The following is a 24911-nucleotide window of genomic DNA, read 5'->3' on the forward strand; positions in this document are numbered from 1 at the left end:
TGTGTATGAATGCACCACCCTCTTACCCCTTTTTTTTTACTATTTGTGTGACTTGTCCTCTCTTGCACATTGAATATTTGGAGGTCTTTATTATGTTTGGTTTATTGTTGATTCTATTGTATTTCTTTGTAAGAAAGTGAATCTCAAGGTTTAGTATGGTATACATACTTTGATAATAAATTTGAACTTTGAAGAAGTCAAATAAATTAAAATAGGAAATAAGAAAATGGCTGAGACATTAAACAAATACTTTGCATTTGTGTTCTCAATAGAACACAGAAATACTGCAGAACCAATGTGATAAATATTAGTAAAAAGAAAGTTCCAAAGATATTAAAAGCTGACAAATCCCCTAGAGCTGATAGCCCAAATCACCAAATTCTGGAGCAGACCCAGTGCGCTGCAAAGTCAAATGTGTAACACCACTATTCAATAAAAGAAAATGAGCTAAAATAGGGAATAGTAGATCACATAACATGTCATCAGTTTGTGGGAAAGTGCTGGTATTCTTTTTTTTAACGATGCAATAACAGAGCACTTAGAAGATGATGAATCAGAATCAGGTTTATTATCACTCACATATGTCATGAAATTTGTTGTTTTGCAGCAGCAGTATTTTACATAAAAATTACTATAAATTACAATTATTTTATAATCCTCTTGAAACTAATCAATAAGCTCCAAGACCTTGTTCATCATGGCTGATTTATTATACCTCTCAACCGCATTCTCCTGTAACCTTTGATACCCTTACTAATCAAGAACCTATCAACAGTCACTTTAAATTAGTAAGGTTTATTACATATGAAACCTCCTGGTTTCCTTGGCTGTGTGAGTCTAGGGAAGACAACCTCCGGCCCCACCAAACTCGTGAGATTGTGGCGCCCTCCCACCCAAACCTCGGTTTGTGTGGATGATATGTCATTTGCGACCCTGTTACAAATTAGTGTCACAAAATAACAGACAGTACACCGCATACATTTAAAAGATTATATTTATGAATCTTAATTTGACTAAGGGGTTAGTAAAGAAAAGAATTTATAAAAAGAAAAGGGCCCATTTTAATGTGCACAAGTTGGAGCTCAAAGTTTCTCCATAGTTACCAATTCTCAATCGATCTTGCCCCTGAATTTGTTGAATCACGGTTCCACTCCGGGTCGAATCCTACGACCTCTTTTCTCCAGCACCTTCCCTCTTCATCCCCTCTCGAACAAAATCCCCAAGAACAACCTTGGTGTCCCTCACCAGAGAAACCTCCCCGGCACACATTTCTCCTCATCTCTTATCATCAACAGTAACCCAAACACGCTGAAAACAGAACAGACTGCTCGTACAGAACTGCTAAATGAAATACATACAGCACAACAGTAAAAAATATGAACCAGGGCATTACACGTATATCATATTGGTATGTTTACTAATATAATTATATCAGTAAAATTTCCCAAGATGCTTTACGCAGAGTGAAAGTCTGCAGAGATATATTATGAAAGATGAGAAAAGGTTTCGGTCAGACAGACAGACAGACATACTTTATTGACCCCGAGGAAAATTGGGTTTTGTTACAGTCGCACAAACCAAGAATAGTGTAGAAATATAGCAATATAAAACCATAAGCCATAACCAGAGGGAAAAGATTTAAATAGGACTTGAGGGAGAGACTATCCATGCAGAGACGGGTGGTTATGTGGAACAAGTTACGAAAGGAAATAGTAGAGGGTGTTCAATTACAACACATTTAAACAGCACTTTGACGGGTACATGGATAGGAATAGTTTAGAGGAATATGAGTCAAACACAGACAAATGGGATTAGCATAAATAAACATATTGGTCAGCATGAATGAGTTGGGCTGACGGCCTGTTTCCATGCTGTGCTACTCTCAATCTATGAAAGAGCCTGACTGGTACATTTTAATAAGTATTTTAAAGGAGGCCGAGCTGGGGAGGAAGTATCCAGAGAACAGGACTACAACTCAAGAAGGCATAGCTGGTGGAACAATACATTTGGGGATGATGAGCAACACACACAAAATGCTGGAGGAACTCAGCAGGCCAGGCAGCATCTATGAAAAAAAAGTACAGTCAACATATCAGGTCGAAACCCTTTGACTGTACTCTTTTCCATAGATGCTGCCTGGCCTGCTGAGTTCCTCCAGCATTTTGTGTGTGTTGCTTTGGATTTCCAGCAACTGCAGATTTTCTCGTTTGTGATTTGGGGCTGATGATCAGGCCAAAGCAGACTACAGGGAGGGGGAAGGGTGGGGGATTTGAAAATAAGAACATAGAATAACTATCTCCCCTTCACCATTTTCTTGGCGACTTGAAATGTATATGTGCGTGGCTGGGAGGGAGGAATTGGTTTTGTTCCTTTTGGAATGTCTGGTTCATCTGCGATGTCATAGACCTGAAATATTAACAGTTTCTTTCCCCCACAGGGGCCACCTGGCCTGCTAAGTAATTCTAGTATGACTGGTTTGATTTTTGAAGATAACTGCTTCACTTTCTCAATATTTAGTTTGAGGATACTCTGTTATTGAATGTTGGTCAAATCGTCTGATAATATCGAGACAGCAGAGGAATCAAATGGTGATGGGTGAGGTACAGTTCAGTGACAGTATTTTTGGATGATGAGGTAACGTTAAGATAACTAATAGGAGGACCAAGAATAAATCAAGGAACACCAAGGGCAACCATGCAGGAACAGAAAGAGAAGTCTTAACATGTGATTGCTTATGAACTATGAAATAGATAAGAAGGAACTAAATAAAGGCAAATCTGTGGACCTAGTGGGTTTGCATTTTCAAAGCATTCAAAAAAGTGCCACGTGAAAATTACTGCATAAGGTAAAAGCTGATAGTTTTGGGGATAAAGCATTAGCAACTTGACTGCACTTCACAAACCCTGACATCTACCAGCAGGAAGCACAAGGGCAGCAGGCACATGGGAACGTCAAGACCTGCAGGTTCCCCTCCAAGTCTCACACCACCCTGACTTGGAAGTCTATCACCATTCCTTCATTGTTGCTGGGTCTGAGTCGTGGAACACCCTCCTCAACAGCCCCTCACCAGAAGAACTACAAGGAGGTGGCTCACCTCCACCTCCTCAAGGGTGATTAGCAATGGGCAATAATGTCTGGGTTATCAGAATTAACCACATCCTGCAAAAAAAAAGATACATAATTAACAAAAAACATAAGGCTAGGACAAATAGGTTATTTTGGTCATTATAATTTGTAACAAGTGTGCACAGGGCAACCTAGGAGGGGCAGCACCTCTGCTTAAGGGGCTTGTCTTGTCCATTTTGTGGCAGTTCACTCAGCTTTGGTACCCAGCTGGCACTCATTCCTCACTTGTGGCTACAAATAGTTGTTTGCATGTGACAGCGGCAATATCCTGGTATGCTGCTTCAACAGGTGGGCTAAACCAGGTAAGGGTAGTTGGTGGCCTCATACCCAGTGAAAATAGGGGCTTGCATGTTCTAACATGGGATGTCAGCTCCAGCAGACTGGCAGATGAGATCAACAATAAGATCCAATCACTAGGAAAGCGGTTCTACAATGAAATCATGGTCATCCACTGCAAACAAGGAAGACTCCAGTTGTGACGACTCCTCATACCACTGGACCTGGATGTCTGAGATCAAGAGAGAGCGGAACTGCCCCAGTGCAATGGTTTTTCCACTTTAAAAACTCTCCCGCACGTTTCACCATCATTGTCAAATCAATCTGTAAGAGAGTGTCAGAGAGATCAATAGCAGGGCCTCAAATATTATATTAATTACTTAGATGATGAGACCAAACATATTTTATCCTATTCTGCTTGATGATACAGAGTTGGATGGATACAAATGTTTAGGCGATTGAATAAAACTACGGGCCATGAAGTCTAATATGAGGAAATGTGAGGTTATCCGCTTTAGGACAAGAAAACAGGAAAGAGGAATATTATTTAAAATACTGCAAGTTTATTAAATGCTGGTGTTCAGGAAGAGCTTGTGCACTTGTGTAAGAAACACAGAGCTAGCTTGCAGGCATAACAAATAATTGGGAATGCTTTTGAAATGATGGTCTTTATTGGCCTTTTCTATACTCTATCTGAGCCACAACTTTACAAGGTTTTGATGAGACCACACCTGGAGTTTTGGGCCTTTTATTTAATGAGACACATTCTTGCCTTGGAGATAGTTCAGAGAAGGTTCATAAATGACTACATGTGTTAAGGGGCTGCCTTATGAGAAAAGATTAAACAGATTTTGCCTGTACTCTCTGGAGTTCAGAAAATTAAGAGTTAATTCTCATTGAAACACAAATGATTCTGCAGGAGCTTGAAAGGATGATGGTAGCTGAGTGTAACTGAATTAGTAATCCTAAAGTCTGAATGAGAGATAGTGATTCAAATCCCATAGCAGCTGGAGTATTTGAATTTTCAATTTAATAAAATGCTGGTACTAATAAACCTTGTGTCAGTAATAATGTCAGAGCACAGATACAAGCCCTGTAGCACTCTGAGTCCATACTGACCATTTACACTGATCCTACATTGATCCCACAGTCTCATCAACTTCATCATTCTACCACTGATCTACTCACTGGGTACAACTTACAGTGGGAAATTAACCTACCAACTCACACATGCTTGGGATGTGCGAAGAAATTTGGATCACCAAGGGGAAATTCACACGGTCACAGGGAGAATGTGCAAATTCCACACAGACCGTGCCCAAGGTCAGGATCGAACCTGGGTCTCTGGAGCTGTGAGACAGTGTCTTCACTAGCTGCACTGTTGTTGTGCCCTTAATGTTGACCTGTAGACTTCCCAGATGTTGATGAAAATCCCAGCTAGTCCACTAACTGACTTTAGGAAAGAAAGTCTGCCCTTATGTTCATCTTGAATGACCTGATGGGGCTATTGACTGAAATGGTCTTTCTTGGCCAGTCAAGAATGGCATGTTGGTGTGTAAGCTGATCTGCTGCAGTTCTCCATCTTCCTCCTCACTATTCTCTTCTTCAATGGATGTGAGTGATTCTTCAAGGTGATACTAAGACATCAAACATAGAACACTACAGCCATGGAGGAGGCCCTTTGGCCCTGAGAGTTTGTGCTGACATTAATGACAACTCAAACTTCTCCAACTTAACGGCACAGGGACTATACCCTTTCATTATCAACCTGTTCTGTGTCTGTCTAAATGCCTCCTAAATGTTGCTATTGTATCTGCTTCCACCACGTCCCCTGGAAGTATGTTCCAGACACTACCTATGTAAAAAGCTTGCTTTAGAAAACTCCTTTAAACTTTCCCCTCTCAGATTCAACCAATTCTCTCTATATTTGACATTTCCACCCATAGAAAATGGCTTTGACTGTCTACTCTATCTATGCTTCTTATAATTTTATAAACTTCTCTCAGGTCTCCCTCGGCTTCTGCCACTCCAGAGAAAACAATCCAAGTTTGTCCAACCTCTCTCTATAATCAGGTAACATCCTGATGAACCTCTTCTGCACCCTCTCCAGATTCTCCACATTCTTCTGTAATGGGGTGACTAGAACTGAAGTTTTATACAGTTGCAATGCCTTAAAACCAATTGCTTCGGGCAAATAGGGGTTTGTCAGTCATGGCTGGCAGCTCATCTAGAGCTCCAATCTTAAATGCCGCTGCCTTGTGGCTACACCAGCTCAAGGCTTCGGGAGTAAACCCCAAGGAAAAATCCAGAGCTGGAGTAATAAGGCAGTCCTACATTGAGTTCAATGCTGACTGGCAACTGCTGCGATGCTGCTGGTGCCAAACTGTATCAGTCTCTGCCGTTCCTTTGCATTCATCAGATGCATGGAGAGGGGGAGCTTGCTACATGGGCTTGCTCTCCATATTGTACTACTCAGGCTTGAGCATCTACATCCATGGTCAACCCTGACTAATGGAGGCCTCACTCACTCACTGAAGAATGACAATAAACAATCTTGAATCTTGTGCCATTCGTTGGTACATTTGTTGGGTCTACTCTGCCAGTGCGAAGGACATACACATAGCTGATGTTGGAAGAAGCTGAGACATCTTGCTTCATTTGCCAGGCTATTGCTTCACTCACATGTGGAACAAATCGCTAGATTTTTTTTGCATATCCACAAAGATTATTGGGGATGTTGCAGAGAGGACTGGGATGAGTGCACCTTTGTTGCGCCTAAATCTGAAGTCAAAAATCGAGCATACAAGTTTGATTCAGTTCCATGTGTATTATTTTTGCCATCAGAATTTGATAAAATTGCTTGTTGTGAGACCTAATCTTTCACCATCACAATATGTATTTCTTGGGCAACAGACACAAAATGCTGGAGGGACTCAGCAAGTCAGGCAACATCTATGGAAGGGAATAAATAGTCAAGATTTTGGGCTGAGACCCTTCATCAGGACTGAAAGGAAGGGGGCAGCAGCCAGAATCTAAATTGGATGATCTCCCACTTCCACAAAATGCACTCTTTATCAGAGATTTGTCTGCTCAAGACAGCCTTTGTCCTTTCCTAGCTTAATGTTATGGGCAAACTTTCAAATGTTTCATCCATGTCAGTAATATACATATATCATGAAATCCACCCACCAATCAGAAAATGACTCCCCACTCATCTTCATCCAATTAGTTACCAGCATGTGTTACCTCCAAATGTATGTGTCCTAATGTTAGCAAATAAATGTCTTCTGGAAGGCAAGATCAACAATATCCAATGCCTGGAAGGGCAGTATCATAGGATGATGTTGACACAGATTTCTGATGAAGGGTCTTTGACCTGAAGTATTAATATTGTTTCTCTCTCCATAGATGCTCCTGATTTTTAATGATCCTAACCTAGTCGCCATGCCATGAGATTCCTTAGAAGAAAACTAACTAGGCTGCAACATAGAACACAGAATAGTACAATACAAAAACAGGGCTCATGATATTGTGTTGAGCTTATGAAGCTAATGACCCGTAATTAAACTATCTTCTTCCGCCTGCATACAGTCCATATCTTTACATTCTCTGCATATTCATATGCTTCTATCATATCTGCCTCCACCACTAACTTTGGCACCTACTAGTCTTTGTGTAAAAAACCTCCCCCACACATCTCCATTGTACTTTCCCCCTCTCACCTTAAATGCATGCCTTCTAGTATTGGACATTTTGACTCTGGAAGAAAGATACCAGTTGTCTACTGTATCTATGCCTCTCATAATTTTATAATGCTCTATTAGTTTTCTCCTTAGCCTCCGCTGCTCATGAGAAAGCAACCCAGTTTGTCCAAACTCTGGGCACGTGTCTTCTAATCCAGCCAACATTCTTTAGCACCCTCTCCAAAGCCTCCACATCCTTCCTATAATGAGGGAACCAGAATTGAATGCAATACACCAAATGGGGCCTAACCAGACTTGCTACTCTGCCTTTAATAAGTATATCTTTTATGCTGAATAATTCAGAATTAATCAATATCCTGAAAAGGCTCCAATCAAAATTTGAAGTACACCCAAATTTTTTCCTTGAAACTTATTTTCAATGATCACTGATGCTCAAAACTTAAGAACCACAATGCACAAACATATCTTTAATTTCATTTCTTCAATACTGAGATGATCACTTCCTCCTTAAGTAGACTGTTGCACCAGGTTAAAGTTCAAAGTACATTTATTATCAAAGTATGTATAACATATACAACCATGAGATTCATCTGCTTACAGGCAACCACAAAACAAAGAAACCATATAGAACCCATTAAAAAAGACCATCAAACACCCAATGTGCAAAATGAACAAATCGTGCAAACAACAAAAAAAATAACATTCAGAGCTAAAGTTCATGACAGTGATTTCACGGACACAAAGCGAGTCATCATCAAGTCGAGTCAAGTTACTTTTATTGTCATTTCGACCATAACTGCTGGTACAGTACATAATAAAAATGAGACAATGTTTTTCAGGACCATGGTGTTACATGACACAGTACAAAAACTAGACTGAACTATGTAAAAAAACACAGAGAAAAATACACTAGACTACAGACCTACACAGGACTGCATAAAGTGTACAAAAACAGTGCAGGCATTATAATAAACAGGACAATAGGGCAAGGTGACAGTCCAGGCTTCGGGTATTGAGGAGTCTGATAGCTTGGGGGAAGAAACTGTTACATAGTCTGGTCATGAGAGCCCGAATGCTTCGGAGCCTTTTCCCAGACGGCAGGAGGGAGAAGAGATTGTATGAGGGGTGCATTACAGCCAGTCCAGGAGCCTGTTGGTTGCAGGCCACAGCCTCAATTCAGCACAGCAACAAATAATCCTTGCTGAGCAGCGAGCTGAACACTAACTGGCCCGATGTTTAAGCTGGCCAAACTTCAGCTTACTTCTTGCTCTTGGACCTGGGCCTTGCCTCTTCAATATGCTCTTGGGCCCAGGCCCCGCTGCCTCGATTTGGCCTGTAGTCAGCCTTCCAATCTGGTCCAGGTTTAAATCAGTCAAACATTGGCTCGTTCCTCAGTCTGGGGCCAGAGCCGTGCCACCTCACTCTGCTTCAGATCTGGTGCTTTGAATCAGCTCTGAGTCCACTCCAGCAATGGCCTAGCATTGGGTCGTTCCTCGCTCTTGTTCCTGGGCCCCACTGCTTTTACTTGGCATGTACATGCCTTGCCACAGTCATCATGCATCTTCAAAACTTCAGTTCACACCACAAAAATACCAGATTATACAGGCAGTTCAAAAGCTCAACTCCGGAAGGGAATTTACAGACTATTGATTGAAGTGATTGTTTTCTGGGAAAAAAAAGTGTGATTATTAGAGTAGTTAGTAGTTTTGTTTGCTGTCAGTAAGATGTTGCTGTGTTTCCCCAACACCATCTTAAACCGGGCTTCGCTCAACAGTTCCATGGTCATTATTATTAATCTGAATTTAACAATTGAAAGCTAATTTCCAACAATAAAAACCAAACATAAAGAGCAGTATCAACAACGTGGTCTCTTCTATAATGAAGACAGATTGGATGATGCTGTAAGTAAGATTTTCATTGCACCTGTGCATATGACAATAAACTTGACTTTGACTGCTTTGCGGTATACCTATGCTCAGTCTGCAGGAGTGACCCCAACTTCTGCATTGCCTGCCTCATTACCTCTCCATCTCAGTCTGCATGTTACAAAGAGGCATATCAAAATTTTCAGTAATAGCACCTCATCTTCCACCTGGACATAATGCAGCTTTTTGGATTCAACATTGAATTCTCGAGCTCTATGCAGCCTGCTCTCATTGTCTGTATCAGAATTGGCCATTTCTATCAGTAATATTGGATCAGTTTTCTCTCCATCATGCAAACTAGCTTCCCCTGCACTGATTCCTTCTACACTTCCTATTGCTTTGGAAAAGCAACTAACATCATCAAGGACCCTTACCACCCTGGCCATTCTCTCTTCTCTCATATCCCAACAGATATAAGGTACAAACACCTGAAAACACATGCAACCAGGCTCAAAGACGATTTCTATCCCACTGTTATAAGACTCTTGAATGGACCTCTCATATGCTAAAGATGAAACCTTGATTTAATCTACCTCAACCTGGCCCTTGTACTTTATTGGTCTACCTGCACTGCACTTTCTCTTAACGACATTCTGCACACTGTTTAACCTTTTGCTTCCTTGAGTAACTTATGTATGTCATAATCTATCTGGATGGCACACAAATAAAAGCCTTTCAAGACATATGACAATAATTTATCAGTACCAATCACAATTAAAGCCTGGTCTGCTGGCTATGTCCCACGCCCCTGCATTCAGCAAAGCACGCTGAGATAGGAGTATAATCTGATTGCTACTGTCTACATTTACCCACTTAGTCTCACCCAGTCACAGATATTGTCTAATTGTCTACCCCATCTTCTCTGCAAATCAAAACTAACTTGTTTCCTCTCTGTCCCAGTTTTGATGAACGGTCTCTGACCTGAAACAGTAACTTTTTTTCTCTCTCCACCTATACTGCTTAGTGTTTGCAGCACAGTTCATCCTTATTTCAGATTTCCAGCACCTCCCGTTCTCTTGATTTTCCTATAGCCAGTTCATCAATCAGGTTGCTAGGAAACCATCTAATCCCTCCCTCTCACTGCTGGCCAATGAAAACGCGTAGTTGGCGGAAGCGGGGAGTTGGCATCGCTTGGGAGCGGGCTGGTCGGTGGGTTCGTGTTGTGCTCGCAGATATCTCACACCTCCCTCCGTTCTTGGGTAGTAGGAGTACACTCCTGGGGGGTTTTATCTACTGCGTCGGCCACTCGGCTAACACTGACAGAGGTGTCGATGGGAGGGTCTCAGAGCGCGACGCTTCACGGCAACAGGACCAAAGGATTCCACGTCCTCCGGGTACGTAGGGTCGCCGGAGCGGGGCGGGTGGGGACTTCGGCTGAAGAGCAACCAGACCGGGGCGAGACCTCCTTAAATCGTCTAGCTTCTTCACAGCGATTTGTCTTCGGATGGATGTGAACGAAACAGTCATTGCTCCCTGGACAGTGTGGCTGCACACAGGACCAACCACCCCCTCCCCATCCATTACCTCAAAATTGGGGTTTAACCGTTATTTAATGACGTCTCCTTTCCACGAAGAATAATTCTGAAGGGATATCCCTCCCGATTGTGGGCTTTACCGAAGCTCTGTTTGGAGTCGGTCGGGGGTGACGTTGAGGAAATGATTAATGTGGCTTATAATGAATGATGTGAATGCCATGTCAAGTTATTCGTTTCTTGAGGTCTAAGTGAAGAAGGAAATGACAAGGGTTCCACTTGTTTTTAATCCGAGGTTCTGGAAATTTCCATGTGGTATCGATGTGTGCCTATAATGTAAAATCATCAAATTTGTCAAATATACCTTCTCTATACATGTAATGCTAATATCTGTCTGTCTGTCATTTACTCTATGATGTTTGCCTTTTAACCATCTCAAGTAATGGTCTTGCCTTTTGCTCTGTCTTCACTTAGTTTTTTCAGTTGAATAAAGGTGCCGTGTAATGTTACTGCCAGATTACAAATATGTTCCCAGCTCATGATGAGTACGGAGTGGAATTTCTTGACTTTGACTGTTATATTGGCAGTAGTTTAGAAGAGTGCAGATGCAGCTGAATAACTACATATAGATTAATTTAAAATGCCCCTTAATTTTAGCCAAAAAAGATGAAAATGTATTGATGTGGCAATATCAATACAAGTGTGCCCTGCAGGTGTCCCAATTCCAAATGTATATCAAAGACATGAAATGAAAAATGCTTTTCTTTTCCCTTTTTAATCCAAAATGTATTGGAGCTATAAACATGTCATATAATCATAATGCAGTGGGGGGGGGGGGAGGGGGTCATGCAGCTCATCCCAACTACTTGAGATTGTCTAATTAGTCTAACGCCTTTGGCATTAACTGAAGTTCTTTCAAATACATCCCAGAATAGTACAACATGGAAGCCCAACTCATCCACAGTGTCTAGTTTTCCATATTAACCCCATCACCCAGCACTTGCTCCATAGTTATCTATGCCTAAGCAATACATGTGTTCATTTAAAGACTTTAATTGCTGTCAGTGAACCATCTTCAACCACTCTCAGGCAATGTATTCCAGATACTGTGGTGAAGGAGGTCCCTCTCAAATCATCTCTAAATCTCTTTTCCCTTTACCTGAAACCTGTCCTCAAGCTTCCTTCAATCTATCCTTTGTAACTATTTTATGTGCCTTAGGCGTGTAGCCTTTTAATCTATTCTGCTCCAGGGAAAACAGACCTAGCCTCTCCAGTCTCTCCTCATACCTGAACTGCTGCATCCCAGATAACATCCTGGTGAATGTCCTGTGCATCCAGCACAATCATTTCCTTCCTATACCTTCTTGCCCACAACTGCAAACAGTACTCCAGCTGAGATCTGACAAAAGTTTTAAGTTGTAGCATAACCTTACTAATTCTGTATTCAGTGTTTTGACATACTAATGGAGATCAGTATCCCTTATGTCTTCCTAATTACATTGACTACCTATGTTGCCACCTTCAATGATTTGTGGACTTGTGCTTTGTTCTTCTGTATTCCATAAGATCCCACCATTCATGGTGTATGTGCTAGCCTCAATGGTACTTGAAAAATGCATCTCCTCACGTTGGTCTGGATTAGACTCCCATCATTCATTTTTCAGCACATTTCATCCACATGTTAATATCTTTTTGCAGCATATATATCCAGCTTCTCTTTGAGAATTACAATTGAATCCACTTCAACCACCCATTTTTGTTCAGTTGTTTTCAAGACTCAAGTTTTGCTGGCTTGTTTGGCATTTATTGCCTATCCCTAATTTCCCTTGAGAGGGTGGGCAGAGCTGCTACCTTGAACTGTTGAGGTCGCTCTGGTGAAGGTATTCCCATAGTGCTATTGGGAAGGGATTTCCAGGATGTTGAAAGATCAGGAATATATTTCCAAATCAGGTTGGAAGGATACTTGCCCCTATCTTTGGTGGCAGAGTCTGTGGGTTTGGGGGTTGTTGGGTGCAGTGTGGATGATATACACTGTCCTCTGGTGATGGATGTTAACCAAGTGGCTGATTTAACCTGTGGAGCTGAGTTTATTGAACATTGTTGAATCTAGGCAATTGGGAGTGTTCTGTTTTACTCTTGTGATTTAAGGATGGTGGATAGGCTTTGGTGACAGCCACTTGCTGTTCAATATCAGGCCTCTGAACTCTTAAATTTGTGTCTGATCAGTGGGTGCCCTTGAGATGTTGATGGTTGGAGACAAAGTGATAATCTATTGAATGTTCAGATGGGTGGATAAACTTTCTCATGCCACACAAGCACCTAACAGTGTTGCTTGCCACTTATCTTGTGCCTGAATGTTGCTCAGGTCTTGCTGCATACAATTATGGGCTGTTTCATTTACTGAAGAGCTCTGGATAGAATTGAACACAATGCAAAAATTAACAAACATAATCACTTCTGACTTTTGAAGTTTAACTAAATTTATTATGCAAGTTCATACAGTATATGTCACCATGTACAACCCTGAGATTCGTTTTCTTGTGAGCTTACTCGGTAATTCCAAGAACCATAGTAGAATCAATGAAAGGCTGCACCCAGCAGGGTGGGCAAACAGCCAATGTGCAAAAGACGGCAAACTATGCAAGTACAAAAGAAAAATAATTAATAAATAAATGAGCAATAAATATCGAACATAAGGTTAGGAGTCCTTGAAAGCAAGTCCATAGGTTGTGGGAACAGTTCAGTAATGGGCAAGTGAAGTTATCCCCTCTGGTTTAAGAGCCTGATGGTTGGGAGTAATAACTGTTCCTGAACCTGGTGTGTGAGTCCTGAGGTACCTTAACGGCAGCAGCGAGAAGAGAACGTGACCTGGGTGGTGGGGGTCTCTGATGATGGATGCTGCTTTCCTGCGACAGAGTTCCATGTAGATGTGTTCAGTAGAACTTTTACCTGTGATGGATTGGGCTATATCCACTACTTTTTGGAGGATTTTCCATTCAAGGGCATTGGTGTTCCCATATCAGACTGTGATGCAACTAGTCAATATACTCTCCACTACATGTCTATAGAGGTTTGTCAAAGTTTTAGATATCATGCCGAATCTTTGCAAACTTCTAAGGAAGTATGGGCACTGCCATGCTTTCACTTGTGTGTTGGGCCCAGGACAGATCCTCTGAAATAATAACTGAATTTAAAATTGTGGATTGGCTCATGGACCTCTGATTTCCTCTTTCTGAAGTTAATAATTAGCTCTTTGGTTTTGATGACATTGAGTGAGATGATGTCGTAGCACTATTCAGTCAGATTTTCAATCTTCCTCCTTTATGCTGATTCATCGCCACCATTAATTTGGTCAACAACAGTGGTGTCATCAGCAAACTTAAATATGGCATTGGAGTTGAGTTTAGCCAGGCAGTCATATGTGTAAAACGAGTAGATCAGGGGGCCTAAGCGCACAGTCTTATGGTGCACCTGTACTGATGAGGATTGTGGAGCAGCTAGTGTTTCCGATCCGAACTGACTGGGTCTGCAAGTGAGGAAATTAAGAATCCAATTGCACAAGGAGATATTGAGGCCAAGGTCTTGAGGCTTATTGATTAGTTTTGAAGGGATGATAGTATTGAATGCCACGCTGTAATCAATGAAGAGCATCCTAATGAATGCACCTTCATTGTCCAGATGTTCCAGGGTTGAGTGAAGAGCCAATGAAATGGAATCTGTTGTGGACCTGTGGTGCCGGTAGGTGAAATGGAGCAGATCAAAGTCACTTCTCGGGCAGGAGTTGATATGTTTCATCATCACCCTCTCCAAACACTTCATCACAGTGGATGTAAGTGCTATTGGATCATAGTCATTGAGGCAGGTTACCACATTCTTCTTAGACCTGATTGAGGCTTGCTTGAAGCAGGTGGGAACTTCAAACTGAGGTTAAAGATATCGGTGAGCTCTCCAGCCAGTTGATTAGCACAGGTCTTTCGTACTTGGCCAAGTACCTCATCTGGGCTGGATGCTTTCTGTGGGCTTACCCTCCTGAAAGATGAGTGACTCTCATGTCGCCCTCGGAAATTGAAATCACAGAGGCATCAGATTTCCTGCATATTTTGATGATCAAAGTGAGTATAGAAGGTATTAAACTAATCTAGAAGCAAAGCCCTGTTGTCACCTAAACCGCTTGATTTAACTTTGTAAGAGGTAATAGCATTTAAGACCTGCCACAGATGTCAAGTGTCCTTCATTGATTAAAGTTTAGTCTGGACTTGCCACTTCATCCATGAGATGACTTTCTGGAGATCATTCTTTGATCTTGCGTTTTTTTTTACTTGATCGTCAGACCTGAATGTCTCTCTGATCTGGCCCTCAGCAGATTGTAGATCTCCTGGTTCATCCAGGACTTATGGTTGTGGAAGACTGGATTATTTTGTGGGGACGCACTCATTTATGACTTCTTTTAATAAAGTCTGTGAGAGCCATGGTGTATTCATTCAGAGCCACTGATGAGTCCTTGAACATGGCTCATTTCATCGACTTGAAACAATCCCATAGCCACTACTGAAACTCTCAAAACCATCTCATGGATTAAGTGGTTTTGTGGCCAAGTTTGCGGATGACACCAAGATAGGTGGAGGAGCAGGAAGTGTTGAGAAAATGGAAAGGTTGCAGAGAGACTTGGTCAGTTTAGGAGAGTGGGCAAAGAAATGGCAGATGAGATACAATGTTTAGAAATGTACAGTTGTACATTTTGGAAGAAGAAACAATCGGGCAGATTATTATTTAGATAGGGAGAAAATTCAAAAATCGGAAGTGCAAAGGGACATGGGGGTCCTAGTGCAGGATACCCTAAAGGTTAACCACCAGGTTGGATCGGCAGTAAGGAAAGCGAATGCTATGTTGGCATTCATTTCAAGAGGAATAGTGTATAAGAGTAAGGAGGTGTTGATGAGGCCTTGTCCAGGACAAGAGGTCACAGTCTTGGAATTAGAGGGTACCCATTTAAAACAGATGAGGAGGTATTTTTTTAGCCAGATGGTCGTGGATTTATGGAATTCGTTGCCACATACAGCTAAGGAGGCCCAATCATTGAGGGTGTTTAAGGAGGAGATTGATAGGTATCTAATTAGTCAGGGTATCAAGGGATATATGGAAAAAACCGGAAATTGGAACTAAACGGGAGAATAGTTTAGCTCATGGTGGAGTGGCGGAGCAGACTCGATGGGCCGAATGGCCTACTTCTGCTCCTTTGTCTTGTGATCTCTTCATTGTCCTTTGTCTCTAGAGCCTTGCTCCTTAGCCTCTGTCTGTATGCAGGTAGGAGAAGGACAGATTTCTGGGCATGGATCGGTAGGCATTCCTTATCATAGTATAGCAGTGATGTAATGCGTTGGGACCTACGCTACAGGTCACATGCTGATGGAACTTGGTCATAGATCTCTTCAAACAGGCTTGTTTGAAAAAATCTATGCCCAATTACCATCAGCATGTAACATAGTTGAAGTCCCCAACTATGATTTGAAATGCATGTAGTCAGGTATGCATGTAGTGCCTGATTACGATTTTGTCGCGGAAGGAAGGTCACTGATAAAGCAGATGAAGATTGTTAGTCCCAGATTCTGTTCTGAGGAACACCTGCAGTGATGTCCTGGATCTGGGGTGATTGACCTCCAGTGACCACAGCCACAGTCTTTTGTGTGATGTATGACTCCAACCATTGAGCATCCATTGATTTCAACTTCCGGGCTTCTGGATGCACATTCAATTAAGTACAGCCTTAATGCTAAGATCTGTTATACAGTATTAAACTCTATTGGCTTGTATTGGAACAAGACTGATGGGGTCTGCAACTAAGAGTCAGTTTGGGTTTTGACAGTTTGGGTTGGTGAGCTAGTGAGTAATTCCTGTTTGATGGCACTGTCTTCTGTCACTTTGAGGCTGGGGAAGATGGGATGTGATGAGGAAATTTTGCTGAATTGAACTTGTATTTTTGCACAGTTCATTTGTGATCATACTGATTCAATGTTTTTTTTTGGAGAAAAAAAGCTTTTTCTCTTATCTTGTCCCATGTTTGCCATAACAATGGCAGTTTATGAAGACAGCTGAGAAGAGCAACATCATGTTGCAATGAGACTGGGCCAGTTACCAAGCCCTTGCCAAAGTTGTCCATGTGCTAAAAATTCATCAAAAACAAATTTTAAAAAGTTAAATTCTATTAATGGAATTTCAAATTAATTATTTCTTTGTGTGACATTTTAGGTTTTCTATTTCCTCAGCAAAGGGCGCTGAGCGTATTATAGCAATTGGAACCTTTTAACCTTTAGAAATGATGGAATAACTTTGCAAGCTGTACGCTGTGTTGTTGCTGGAGTAATTCTTGGTCTCAAGTGATTTATAATTGGGTCTTTGCACCAGAAATTATTGACTTGTTAGGTATATGATTCTGCAGTGGTATAGTATTGAATCTTTATTTGCTCATACTTGTACATCCCTAAGATCTTGTGCCATGCCTTTTGAACCTCAGAGATGCAGAAGAATTATTGCTATCATGTTTCGATTGCCCTTCATGTTAATGGAGGATTTGTCTGGTAGCTCAAGTAGGGGTTGTGGACTGATTGCTTTGTAGTTTTCAATGAACATCAATGAGTTTTTGGTCCTCTTTGGCCTCTTTTCCACTGGTACCACTGGTTGTCAATCTCATTGCTTACTGCTGAGCATTATTGGTGCTGAATGCCCACTAGATTTCCTGTGTAAGTATTGCACTTCAAGAATAACTCATTTTGTGAAGTACTCTTGAAATATTTTAATTACTTCATTAAGTGCTGTAATTAAAATGCATTTAAATACATTCTGTTCACTTAGTTGGGGAACTGTGAAGGTTTCCTGTAGCCTGAACAATGAAGCTATTGTGCAGAACGGATAGGAACAGTATTATGTCAAATGGGCATAGAAACTGTATATAGTTTTTCAAGAGGATGTGTAACCTTTTATGAAACTCAAGAATTTAATCATAAATTAATATTATCTTTAATCATAAACTGGAGCTGTCAGTGGAATTCCAACGCTCTCCTGCATTGCAGTACATTCACACAAGGAGCAGTATTAGACTGGATGTGGAGTTTGACTTGATAACAGACTGGAGGTGGAGGGTTAAATTTATCAAAGCTGGTAAGTTTCTTTGTTTCACAGTTGTCCTGAGATGAGAAACAACACACCCCAGGCTTAATGCCAAGTGGAATATTCCTGTGTGGATTTGATTTCCTTTTATTGGAAGATTGGGTGAGAAAAGAAAGTGCCTTTTATTCCAGAGTTTTCTCCCATACCCACCTTCCCCAAAATAGAATTGTGGTTCGAGGGCATCAGTGAACCCAGAAATGTTGAGTGTCTGAGGTAGCTGATGAGTAAAAAGTGTTCAGCTGATTTGTACTTCACACTCAATTGAGGTTGAATTGAAAACTGAGACACATTTGTGCCTCTTGAGTGGCTATTTTAAAGATGGATGAGCCAGTTGTGGTTCAGAGGATAATAATTATCTGAGATTTAAAAAAAAAACAAATGGCAGAAAAATTATGCTTAATGCTACCTCAGGCTGAATTTTTTTTTCCTTTCAATCTTGCACTGGTGTCGTTAAATTTAATTTGGATGTGTGTACGATGCATAATTTATGTTAATTTAAGCTAGTGTTAAATTAGTTTAAATTAATTGTCCTCTTGTAATATTCTATGCGATTGGTGCAAAAAGCTGATTTTCATTGCATTTACATCTTGTGTATGGATGCTTATGGCAACAAGAAGCTTGCATTTGAACACTCAGTAAATGGACAGCATCTTCAAAAGAAATATTTTCTTACAGAAACATCTGCATGATGCTAAGCTAGGGCATAACATCAGTAATGTTACCTGGGGTCATCAGGTGCTTTGGGTGTCTCAACATCATACATCCTCACCCAGGCGACCCAACAGGGGTTGATCAGACCCCGGCCTGTGCCCTAGCAGTAACCCACGGATCTGCCCTCTTTATCCAGAGTCATCTTGACGCTTTCTTTGCTGCATCTGTGGTGGTAGAAATGGCTCTCCTCCTTCTCTCTCTGGTGATTCCAAGTGCAGTGTGTACTTTGCAGAGTGACTGGCTTGCAAAGCCGCCACAACACCTGACCTCCACAGGCCAACACTTTGCTCTCCAGCCTCTTCTTTGGCAGTTGTTCTTCAGATCCTCATACTTGGCTCTTTTCCGCTTGTAGGCCTCCTCCATGTGTTCTTCCCACAGCACGGTAAGCTCAAGCATAAGAATTCATATGAAGGGTGTTTGATCTGGAATGTTAACTCAGTTTCTGTCTGACCTCAGTGTTTTCAGCATTATTCTTGTTTCAGATTTTCTGCGTCCATAGTTTGTTCATTTTCAATTGCTCAGCTCCTAATCTAGAATGCCATTTCTTGAAATACTGTTAAGTGGACGAGACTGTCAATGATAATCACAGAAAAGACATTGTCACTATCTTGCTGCACCTTTGACTTGTCTTTCCTTTATTGCAGCAATGACTACATTTCAATAAAAAGGGCTTTCATTGTTTGTAAAGTGCTTCCTGAAGCAGAGATTACAAAAGGTGCTATACAAATACAAGAATGTCTTGCTTTCCAGATTTTTTGCCATTTTCCTGTCCTGAAGAAAGAGGATTGTTTCTCCGCTAATATAGTAGGAGACATTTTGTTGCACAGAAGTGAGCAATCAGCTGTGCCTAAGGGCTGACCAGGGAAATGTGGGCTTTTCATCCTTGAAAAGGGTGATTGTGATATGCAATGGTCCTTTTGTATTTGTTTGATACCTCATCCGGTTTTAGGTTAGTAACATTTTGCATCTGCTGGCCTGCTTTTACGTTTGGATTAGAGAACCAGTAGGCATGCTGGGTGCTCCTTTTATACAGACTTTGAAAGAGTAAAGGCTTGGGATTGGCTCTACACATTTGCATAACCTAAAACAGTATCACTTATCTCAATAGCTATGCTTTAGAGGCACATTATCCTTTGCATGAGCCCCAATTTAATTACTGTAATTTTTGTGACACTGGAATGATGGCAATCTGTTTTTATTTATTTTTTATATATATAAATAAAACAATTGTCATTCAGGAGTATTTATCTATTCAACATTTTTATGTTGGTTACTCTGCCAAGTGACAAAAAATACACTACAGCATTTTTGTAACTCCCCTTTTATAAAAATCTTTGTGGTATCAAATTGGGCTGAGAATTGCTATTTTAGTTTGTGTACAGTGGCATCTATTCTCAAAGCCTGCACATGTTTATGCTGGTGAGGAGTTTGGGTTGGGAGGTGCTGCTGTTAGACTTGGGAGAATTTTCTTGTCAATATTGATCACACATTAAGGGACAAAGAATTTATCAGTACAGTAATAGTGTATGGTAAACCTTAGTCACTTTCAAATTAAGTGGATTTGTGAAGCATAGATTCTATTATAGAGTAGGGGTAGCATTGAAGGAATCTTGGATCACTAAACCATTTTGAAAGAACTGCACTTGGTGGTCAGTGTAAATTTTCAACACTTGCACTTTTCCAATCTGTTACAATGCTTGATGATTTTTGAGAACAATGCTCTATTATTTGGCAATGTCTGTTTAAAGGTGGGATTTCAGACGCATAATTAAAGATGTATTTGCCAATTCCTGTAGATTTTGGGCTTTGCTATACCAACAAGGATTCCTTCCAATGTTTAAGCCATTGCACCTGGCTCCATCTTTGGACTAAAGCAGCAAGCAATATATGTACATTCATCAGATCATCTTTTGATTAATTTGTTATATCCACTTTCATGGGCTTGGAGGAAGGTTGATTGTCTTGTTCAATGACTGGTTGCTAAAATTCAACTAGATAAAGCCTTCTGTGATCTTTGATTTCAATTTTCATGCAGATGTGATAACAGTGCTGGGAAAAGATCCATTTGCCAATTATCCCAGGGCAATTTATCTTTGTTTTGGTGACATTGGAAAATGTGTGAGTTTGCCAGCCTGCCAATATTCAATTTTCACTCGTTCTCTGATCTATTGTGTATTTTGTCTTTCAACTTCTGCCACTGTTTTTAAAATAATTGATATACTATAATCTCCATTATACCAAGCTGAATTTCTGCTGTATACTTACCTTCAGATGGCGTTCAGGAAACAAGTCTAATGGGTGTCTCTCTTGAAAGATGGATTACACAGACCTTGTAGGTATCTCCTTGCACAACACAGAGAGATGGCAAGAAGTCCAACACCCAGATATACCCTGTATTCTCCCATGAACAGGAACATTTTTTTTTGGAGAACTGTTTGTTTGCACTGCACTCCGTTGTCTTGCGTCATTTTTTTTTTATAGTAGTACCCAAGAGAGCAACCCCATCAGACTGATTCTCCGTCTAGTTTTCCTGTACCCCCGCAACTCGCTTGCACGTCTTTAAGCACCCCTTTTCCACTTACCAGGGCTAGGAGGTAAGCATGGCATGTGGGAGGAAGCCAGAGTACTTGATGGAATTCTTATAGTCACAGGAAGAGTGTGCAAACCTTAACACACATAGCAACTAGTGTCAGGACCGAACCTGGGTAGCTGCAGATCAGAGGTCACAGCATTAACTGCTGCACTACCATACCACGTTATTTTTTCAAGAATGTGAACTAGATCCTGGAATTAGGTCATCCAGCTTGTTGAGCCTTTCAGTAAGATCATGACTGATTCTGTGGTTTGTCCAACTGATTTTTCGATCTAGGTCTTGTATATACCCTGTATCCACGGTACTCTGAGGTAGAAAGTTACAAAGATTATAATCCATGCTTTAAAAAAATTCTTGCCTTGATCCTAATTTGCTAGCCATATTTTGAGACTGTCCTGCCTTACTTTGAACTGCCTGGCTAGAGAAAATGGCCTCTGTCTACCTACTCAGTCGCCTTCAGAATTTTCTTGATGAAATTGGCAGCTACTCCAATTCAGTGAGAATTTTCTGAAGTGTTGTTATCTCAATATTAGGTAACTCTTGACAACTTTTGGTCTATGCCAGAAACTTGGTCTTGTGTGAGTGTTGGAATCTGCTGTCCACTTGAGGTCTGCTCGAGTTGCTTTAATGCTCTGTTTAGTGAGATGCTGCATTTCTTCTTTTGCACCTTCTTGTTAACTTGGGGCAGTGCAACTAAAAACAAGGAATTGGAGCATGAGCAGCAATGAATTTCCTAGTTTTCAGTTATTGGATAGGTTTGTAGGCAAGTAGCTGAATTGAAGTGTTTATGAAGGCAGAGATACTTCTGTAATAGATATGGTCTTACCTGAAGCACAAGACTTAGAAGCAGAATGAGGCCACTCAGTCCATTGAGTCTGCTCTGCCATTCCATCGCAGCTGATATATTATCTCTCTCAAAGCCATTCTCCTGCCTTCTCCCTGTAACCTATGACGCACCAACTGATCAAGAATCTATCATCCTCTGTTTTCACTATACCCGATGATTTGGCCTCCACAGCCATCTGTGGTAACGAATTCCGCAGATTAGCTACACACTGGCAAAAGAAATTCCTTCTCATTTCAGTTCTAAATGGATATCCCTATTCAGAGGCTCTGCCCTCTAGTCTTAGACTCCCCACTATAGTAAACATCCTCTCCATGTCTACTCTATCCACGCCTTTCAATATTCAATAAAAAATGTACTGCTGCTGAAGCTGTAAAGATTTAGAACTGATCAGTCTTTAAAATGTTAATTTTGTTTGAACAGGTACAGGAGAACTCCCCAGGATACTGGGCTGGGCTGGAACCATTCTTTGATTTTATCATTTCAGCTGGTGACAAGAGGCTGGTGAGTTTGTTCCTGATATTTCTGCATCCATTTGGTGGTTAATGCTTGAGCATTTTTGCCTCTTTGATCAGTGGATTTTTCTAGCAACAATCAATATAAAGGGGGGAATCTATATTTGAAGTCTTATTGTACCCTTTCTGAGGGTACAATAAGACCCTTGCTTATTGTACCCTTGCTTTCAGTTGCAGATTTCTGCTTCTGTGCAATTCCCTGCTGTAGTTTTGTCCATTCACTTTATCATTGCTCAAATGAGGTGACATTTTATATGGATTATTGCAACCTTCCTGATATGTCTCCAAAATAAGTGGCACTGTACTTCACATCGTCAAGCCCCTCTGATCTTACTCAACTCAGCTTGCAGCACTGATCTTGTGCTCTTGCCTCATAACTGTGTCGCTGCCTGCTATAACCCCTCAATCCTCCTCGAAAACCTCTGACACAAATAAATGCTAAAATCTGAATCGGTGTCAGATTTAATATCACCAGCATATGTTGTGAAATTTGGTAACTTTACAACAGTAGTACAATGAAATTCATGATAAATGTAGAGGGGAAAAAACTGAGTTGCATTAAGTATATATGTCTATTAAATATTTAAGTTAAAATAAGTAGTGCAAAAGAAACCAGAAATTAAAAAAAAAGTAGTGAGGTTTTATGCATGGGTTCAGTGTCCATTTAGAAATCGGATAGCAGATGGAAAGGAGCTGTTCCTGAATTGTTGATTGTGTGCCTTCAGGCTTCTGTACCTCCCTTCTGAAGGTAACAATGGTGGGGGTCCTTAATGATGGATGTCCCCTTCCGAAGGCACTGCTCCTTGAAGATGTCTTGGATACTGTGTGGGCTAGTATCCATGATGGAGCTGAGTAATTTTACAAGTTTCTGCTACTTCAGTCTTGTGTAGACTCAGCCCAAAATGTCGACTGTGCTCTTTTTCATAGATGCTGCCTGGCCTACTGAGTTCCTCCAGCATTTTGTGTGTTGCCTGGATTTCCAGCATCTGCAGATTTTTCTCTTGTTTGTGAATGGTTGTATCATGAGCAAATTTAGATGCTTTTTGAGCTATGCCTAGCCACACAGTCATGGGCGTAGAGGGAATAGAGCAGTGGGCTAAGCACACATCCCTGAGGAGCACCAGAGTTAATTGTCAGCGAGGTGGAGATTTTATTTCCAATCCACACAGACTGTAGTCTTCCAGTTGGGAAGCTGAGGATCCAGTTGCAGAGGAGGTACAGAGGCCTAGGTTCTGTAGCTTTTCGATCAGGACTGTAGGCATGATGGTGATAAGTGCAGAGTTTTGGTCAATAAACAGCATCTTGACATAGATATTTGCATTATCCTGGTGATGCAAGACTGTGTGGAGAGCCACTGAGATGGTGTCTGCTGTGGACCTATTATGGTGAAAGGCAAATTGAGGTAGATCCAGGTCCTTCCTGTAAAACCTGTATTCCTGGCTGGATTTAAACCAACAAAGATTATTTGATTTGGTCAGGCAGTAGTACTGTATTTGGATCTTTTGCACTGTTATTGGTAAATTGCCTTTTTGTCATTTTTGGAGAGGATGGAATGGGAGGGTAAGGATCCCTTTAGGGCTCCTGAGTACCATTTTTTTTAAACAAATGGACAGAGTACTCAACCTATATGGTTTTGGGGAAGGAAGAGGGGAGGATGACAGAGAAGGTGTGCTGAGTGTTAGCTGGCTTGTAGCTGAGGGAAAATTAGGAGTTACCTCAATATTATCTGTGTGGTTGGGGTAAGGGATGAAAGATACTTGATTGGTACTACTGACTGGTGATTGGTGCAACACCCATTAGCACTTTTCCTTGCAGACTGTAAAACAAAGAAAGTATTCATTCTTGTTTCTTTTCCATTTCAATAGGCCAGCACTGTAAAATAATCAAAATGGTTCAGTGCAGTTTTGCATATCTTGGCTGTCAAAATCTCACCACCTAATTTGTGAGGCTTCTGATACAAAATCTGGCTTTATGGGTCCAAATTTCCCACGGTGCATTCACTCTGGAAATTTGTTTCACAATGCTGCAGAGAAGAATTGTGGATATTCTTGCTGTGCTGTTTGGCATGCATGGTTTCATCACTATAGAAAAGTACACTTAATATTAATTAACGATTCCTGAAGTGAGCTTGGCTCACAGAGGAGCTCTGCAGCTTTACTGCTATACTCATTCCTTGTGTGGCAGAGATGTGTTACTCAAGGATTAGATTTCCCTCTTCTTGTGGGCTGTTGAAATAGCTCCCAGCACTATTGCAACTATATTTTATCTCTCTACTCACCAGCATAGCATGTTAGTGTTTATTTTTACTTTCTTATCTTTCCTTACAGATGATAAGATACAGATCCACCAATGCAAGCAATTCTTGATGCATTGTCCAACAGGTTGCTTGTTTTGCACATGTAAATTGGCAATCTACCCATTACAACAGGCTTGAACTCCCCATTCTTCTAAATAACACCATAGAATGTTCAACAACCTGCTGCTGCAGGCAGACATTTTAGAAAAATAGAAACAAAACCTACAGCCCAATACAGGCCCTTCGGCCCACAATGCTGCGCCAAACATGTACTTTAGAAATTAC

General features: G+C 41.0%; 1 protein-coding gene across 1 annotated transcript in view; it reads left to right on the plus strand.

Moving 5' to 3' along the window:
• Positions 1 to 10152: 10152 nt before the first annotated feature.
• Positions 10153 to 24911, plus strand: part of LOC132384723 (Golgi reassembly-stacking protein 2-like) — a 60766-nt gene continuing 46007 nt past the window's right edge. The window contains exons 1-2 of the mRNA XM_059956126.1: positions 10153 to 10365; positions 22239 to 22319. Of these exons, the coding sequence (XP_059812109.1) occupies positions 10303 to 10365; positions 22239 to 22319 (144 nt within the window). The 5' untranslated portion in view covers positions 10153 to 10302. The remainder of the gene's footprint in view (positions 10366 to 22238; positions 22320 to 24911) is intronic.

The sequence above is a fragment of the Hypanus sabinus genome, chromosome X1 (genome assembly GCF_030144855.1).
Source record: "Hypanus sabinus isolate sHypSab1 chromosome X1, sHypSab1.hap1, whole genome shotgun sequence".
In the NCBI taxonomy this organism is placed as follows: Eukaryota; Metazoa; Chordata; class Chondrichthyes; order Myliobatiformes; family Dasyatidae; genus Hypanus; species Hypanus sabinus.